This window comes from Neoarius graeffei, chromosome 18 (assembly GCF_027579695.1).
Source record: "Neoarius graeffei isolate fNeoGra1 chromosome 18, fNeoGra1.pri, whole genome shotgun sequence".
Lineage (NCBI taxonomy): Eukaryota > Metazoa > Chordata > Actinopteri > Siluriformes > Ariidae > Neoarius > Neoarius graeffei.
The window spans coordinates 2,713,405-2,719,843 of NC_083586.1; the positions used below are offsets into that span (position 1 = coordinate 2,713,405).

General features: G+C 39.5%; 1 protein-coding gene across 2 annotated transcripts in view; it reads left to right on the plus strand.

Annotated features, from left to right (window-relative positions):
• Positions 1 to 5,965, plus strand: part of LOC132865873 (zinc finger protein 345-like) — a 53,025-nt gene extending 47,060 nt beyond the window's left edge. For both annotated transcript variants that reach the window (XM_060898384.1, XM_060898385.1), the window contains exon 6: positions 2,248 to 5,965. In XM_060898384.1, the coding sequence (XP_060754367.1) occupies positions 2,248 to 3,548 (1,301 nt within the window). In that variant the 3' untranslated portion in view covers positions 3,549 to 5,965. The remainder of the gene's footprint in view (positions 1 to 2,247) is intronic.
• Positions 5,966 to 6,439: the final 474 nt, after the last annotated feature.

Sequence of the window (6,439 nt, forward strand, 5' to 3'; positions counted from 1 at the left end):
AAATGACCAAGGATAATATTTGTCTCATTTCTTTAACTGGGTTCTCTTTATCTACTTTTAGGACTTGTGTGAAAATCTGATGATGTTTTAGGTCATATTTATGCAGAAATATAGAAAATTCTAAAGGGTTCACAAACTTTCAAGCACCACTGTATATAGTAAACCACAAGATTTTGTTGTAGTTTTATTCATCATGCCCAGTTTAACCAGAAGTAGCGTAAAATGCATGCCCTGTGGATCCCGAGTGGCACAGCAGAAAAGTGTTGTCCCCGTTATCCTCCCCATCATCCAGATATTGCCACTTTCAAATCCTGATGATACCACAATCATCTGTGGTTGGGAGAGCAAAATTGTCTGGGCTCTCTGGGAGGGAGAGATGGCATGCTCTCTCTTCTCTGCCCTGTCAGTTACACTGGCCAGTCATGGGTGTGTGAGAGCACATTTAATAGGAAGTAAGTGGACTGGGCTTTCGTCCGAGTGTGCTTTGCAGCCCCCTGACATTGTATGAGTAAAACATGGTCAACTGGTGTTTCTTGTCTTGGAGGAAGCACATGATAGCCCTCCCTGGTTGGTAGCTGTTATGTGATACTGGAGAGGAGTCTGATGGGTGGGAATTGGCCATGGCTAAATTAGGGAGAAAATTGGGGAGAAATCGGGGGGGAAATGCCCTGTCACAGCAAACACATAATATAGGATAATGTCAGACCTCCCCATATTACAGAAACACTGGGGGGCGTCATTATAATACCTTCAGTGCAATATAACCAGCTGGCTGGAAAGAAGTTAGTTGAAAACACACATGCAGTGTGTCTGAACCAAGCGAAGTTGTTAACTGGATAATGCAGATGTTGGTCAAACCCATCAACCATTATAAAAATCAATTGCAACACATTTGCTTTATTTCAGGAGCATATGTGATGGTTACATGTATATTGTCAAGCAATTTAACAAGCAATAACAATTTTAGTATTTTTATGGAATTCAATATTTCCACAAGAGTCATACCATGGAGAACTTATCTTTTTAATTATGTAAAATTTTAGCTCCTTAAAGTGCATATCATGGGTAAATTCAGGAGCAAGATCAATGTAATTCTCCTATTTTATATTAAACTTTGGTCAAATATCTAGAACATTCTGCATTCTCTGAAATTTTTTACCTTGCGCAATACCAGAAAAATTCAGTTGAAATCAAGCCATTTGAGGCGAATCGGTCCGCCTCTGGAAGAACTTGGCATTTGAATTTCCTGGCAAACACTGATTTTCGTGATGTCGCGTGCAGGACGCCTCCCTCTGAATCCTACATCAGCAGTGGTTTGTTTATGAGAAAACGACCTGGTGGTTTTCTGCAAATTTCTTCAACGTTATCATGTAATTATTAAAATGGTTAACAGATGTATCGTAGGAGGGTGTAGCAACATCAATCTTGATGGGATTAGTACTCATCGTTTCCCAAAAGACCGGACAATGAGAGAGAAATGGGAGCGCTTGGTCTACACAGGCTGTACACTTAAACCGTGCAAGCTCTCGCAGCCTGCTGGCGCTTCCGCAGGTGACATCACGAATCTGGCTCCAGACTCCCTTGGGATTTTTCCAGACGCATTTTATTTTATTTTTTTCTGCTGTCAACAGATGGTCTTGTGAAAAATTACCCTTCTGGATGAGTGTGTAAAGGGACATACTTTTCATATATAAAAATAAATAAATTGGTCCAGGATATGCACTTTAAACTCTTGCAGCTGAAGAACTTCAACATGTTAAAAAACAAATAGTGTCTGATGAATTAACGAACAATTAAACACATGGAGGTTTGGTTGCTTTATTACTACAAATCACACCGTGGCATTCTTCAAATACTGCAGTAAGGAAATTCCTACTGCTGCAGACCTACTTGAATGCCATCTGAACCGATGCAGTGTGTCCCCTTTTTTTTTTTTTTTTTTTATATATACACCTACATTTAAATTAAATGACTATTGTTATATGTCTTAATTTATGGATGTTGGCTTGCTTTCATCAATTACATTAATATGAATCATGGGGCTTCACAAAATCCCACAAAACTTAATTTCATGAAATTAGTGTGTAATTGAAATTAATAAGTGTTTTAAACTTGACAACCTAATCCATATAAAAAAATCCAGATAGAAAATACATATTTGCTTGTGTAAATGCCACCAGAAACTATTTGCAAATAAATCTATCCCTATCCAGTTTTATAAATAAAGCCCATTTTTGGATCTTTCAGAACACCAGCGCATTCACACAGGAGAGAAACTGTATCATTGCTCACAGTGTGGAAAGAGTTTTACTCGTCAGTATGATCTCCAACGACACCAGCGCATTCACACAGGAGAGAAGCCGTATCACTGCTCACAGTGTGGGAAGAGTTTTACTCAGCAGAGTGCTCTCCAACTACACCAGCGCATTCACACAGGAGAGAAGCCGTATCACTGCTCACAGTGTGGGAAGAGTTTTACTCAGCAGAGTAATTTCCAAATACACCAGCGCATTCACACAGGAGAGAAGCCGTTTCACTGCTCACAGTGTGGGAAGAGTTTTACTCGTCAGAGTAATCTCCAAATACACCAGCGCATTCACACAGGAGAGAAGCCGTATCACTGCTCACAGTGTGGGAAGAGTTTTATGACGCAGAGTCATCTCCAACAACACCAGCGCATTCACACAGGAGAGAAGCCGTATCACTGCTCACAGTGTAGGAAGAGTTTTACTAGCCAGAGTTATCTCCAAATACACCAGCGCATTCACACAGGAGAGAAGCCGTATCACTGCTCACAGTATGGGAAGAGTTTTACTCATCAGAGTCATCTCCAACAACACCAGCGCATTCACACAGGAGAGAAGCCGTTTCACTGCTCACAGTGTGGGAAGAGTTTTACTCATCGGAGTAATCTCCAAGCACACCAGCGCATTCACACAGGAGAGAAGCCGTATCACTGCTCACAGTGTGGGAAGAGTTTTACTCGTCAGAGTACTCTCCAAATTCACCAGCGCATTCACACAGGAGAGAAGCCGTATCACTGCTCACAGTGTGGGAAGAGTTTTACTCAGCAGAGTACTCTCCAAATACACCAGCGCATTCACACAGGAGAGAAGCCGTATCACTGCTCACAGTGTGGGAAGAGTTTTACTCATCAGAGTGCTCTCCAAATACACCAGCGCATTCACACAGGAGAGAAGCCGTATCACTGCTCGCAGTGTGGAAAGAGTTTTACTCGTCAGTCTGATCTCCAACGACACCAGCGCATTCACGCAGGAGAGAAGCCATATCACTGCTCACAGTGTGGGAAGACTTTTACTCAGCAGAGTGCTCTCCAAACACACCAGCGCATTCACACAGGAGAGAAGCCGTATCACTGCTCACAGTGTGGGAAGAGTTTTACTCATCAGAGTCATCTCCAAATACACCAGCGCATTCACACAGGAGAGAAGCCGTATCACTGCTCACAGTGTGGAAAGAGTTTTACTCGTCAGTATGATCTCCAACGACACCAGCGCATTCACGCAGGAGAGAAGCCGTATCACTGATCACAGTGTGGGAAGATGTTTGCTTGTTTAGTTACATTTAAGACCTTCAAGTGCACTAACTCAGAGACATTGCATGATTTAAAGTTGTCAAATTAAATATGGTTATTACAGTTTTGACTGAAAATGACCTGTACTTTGAACTTTATTTTTCATGTTACACTGGTCAACAATTTTTCAGAAGTTGTCTGCTTCAGAGATGAAATTGGCTATTATGAAATTTGGTGTGTTGAATTAGAAGTGACAGTTAATCAGCTGATTGGCTGTGGTTTCCAAGATATTTAAGATTTTAAATTTTATACTTATGTGCATTGTGTAGATCGTAATGTTTTAAGTATAAATTGTAAAACTAGGTCTCTTCATGTGTTTATGGTCGGTTTACATAATATTTCACCTGTTCTCTCTATGTAACACTAGAAAATCAGCAAAAAGTTTATATAAATAAAATGTATTATGAATCAAATTGCAAAAACCAATCATGTATCAGTACTGAATATGTTTCGTCCTTATTCTGTGTGTACGCATTGGGTTTTTATTTATTTTTTGGCAGCTTGTCTCTTGTATTCATGAAACGGAGCATCTCTTGTCAAGCAAAGACTTGATCTCGAGTGCAGAGCACTGTATGTTTTTTTTTTTTTTTTTTTTTTTTGAGCTGATATAAGACAGTTTGTTCAGCAGAGTGATGTCAGTTGACTTATGAATGCATCAGCAGTGACTTCTAAGAATAACGTAATGTCATGTATGATGCAATACCGGCTTCAGATTGCATCATTCATTTTTTTGCCAAAAAAGTAAGTACTATCCAAACCCACTCATAGATTTATTCATAGAGCCAATCTTGAAAACGAGCCAATGAACAATTTTAAGTTTCATTTTTGTTCTCAGCGATCCAGAATTAATAAAGTTTGACTATATTTCAGAAGCATTTTGGCTGTAGACCTGTGTTCTATGACTGTTTTAAAAGTGATGTTTAAAATGAGACTGTTAATGTTTTCTTTTGCTCTTAAGTAGTGTAGGTACAGTCCGATTTCTCTTTAAGAAACTACATTTCCCATCAGCCCACTTCTGCGTTGACCTGCGTCATGCCGGGGCGGGATCATCTACATCACTTCCTACAGGAAGTGATAAGAGACCTGGAAACGCTCAGCTCGCTGTCTCTCGTGTCCGGATTCCAAGCCATCTGGACGCACAAAGAGAGACCCTCCACCAGCAAACCAGATAAAGACATCTTTTTTTCTTTCTTTCTTGCAAGATCCACGAGTTAGCGCAATTTCTTTGTTTACCACTGGCCACGGTAAAAATCTAAGATCGTGCGATTTTAAACTCAGTGAGTTACAACCGGTTTTTCATTCATTCATTAAGTACATACGACTGCAGCCCAAAGCAGTTAATTTATAATTAGGAGCGACCAGAATTCCTCCTGATTGAAGCGCTGTGCACAGTATTTTAATCAGAGACTTTCTTTTCATCATGAGCCACGACGCATCAGATCAAGAGAAGTTCTCTGTCCACGGAATCGACTCACGTGCTCCACAATGGCGAGACTCAGAAGTTTTAGAACATCTCCATAATCTTGCATATAAGCAAGATACTGGAAGTAAGACTGAAACATTTTGGGTATAAAGATCAGTCTTAGGAATTTAGCTTTTATTGAAATAGTGTGAATTAAACCTAGGTTTATTTGTTACACTGTTAAACATGCAGCGTGTTGATTTATTTTGTTCTATGTTCTCTCAGTTGTTTTAATAGATAGGCTGTGCATGCTCCTCTCTATCCCTGACTAACACTTTAATTTCCTTATCACACATTTTGACCTTATCAAGGTTTCAGTGAATTTGGTAATGTTATAAAGCTAGTGGATTAGCTGCCACGGCTAATTCTATCTTATTAACATCCAGAGATAGCGGTATTGTCCCCAAAAGACGTTTAGGCCTTACACACGGCCTCAAAAGCACGTCAGCTAGCTTTCCTTTGTCTAGTTAGCACACAAAGCTTACATACACAAACCCATGTTAGCTAGCATTCCTTTGTCTTAGCCTAGCCACGTGGTCAACTCCTCCCCCACATTCACACACCTTAGATAGCAATCCATGCTAACTCTTTTGTTCTCCTCAAACCCCACGTGGTGACACACCCTTCTTAGCTTAGCCACATGAGGCTAATCTAGGGCCTTTCACACACACAGGCCACACACACAAGCACACATTAGCAACACATGCTAATCCTTTTGTTCTACTTAGATAGCATTCCTTTGTCTACTTAGCAACACAAGGCTAATCTAGGCCTACAGTGGCCTTTTACAAACACACGTGGAGTTAGCTACAAAGCTAAACCTCTTGTAAGCCACACCCACATGTATGTATGTATACACACACACACACACACACACACACACACCCCTCACTGTTTGTATATATTTAATCTGCTATTATTCATTTTTATCTTTGTTATAATAAATTCATTTATTATTGAAACTGTGTTTTATTTGTGTTCCAACAATATCTTAAGTCCCCAATCTCCCAAAGAATTCAAAAAGGTGCATATAAATTATGTAATATGGTAATTGATCATAATAATTTGGACTATACCATAATTTGGCTGTTTGGTAATTTATTATTAAGCACCAAAATTAAACGGCACGATTCACTTTAAATGATTCACTTGAATGATTCACTTGGATGATTCAATTGAAACGATTCAAATGAGACTGATTCCATGAATGATGTAATGATATGAGACTGATTCAATTTAATTATTAACCTTCAAATTTAATATGAGACTGATTTAATGAGATTGATCATTCAATTACCCAAATGCACCCACAGTAGTCATTAATTACCACCATACAAATAATGATTTAACTGTAACACTTATCAGTGTAGTACTGCAGCATG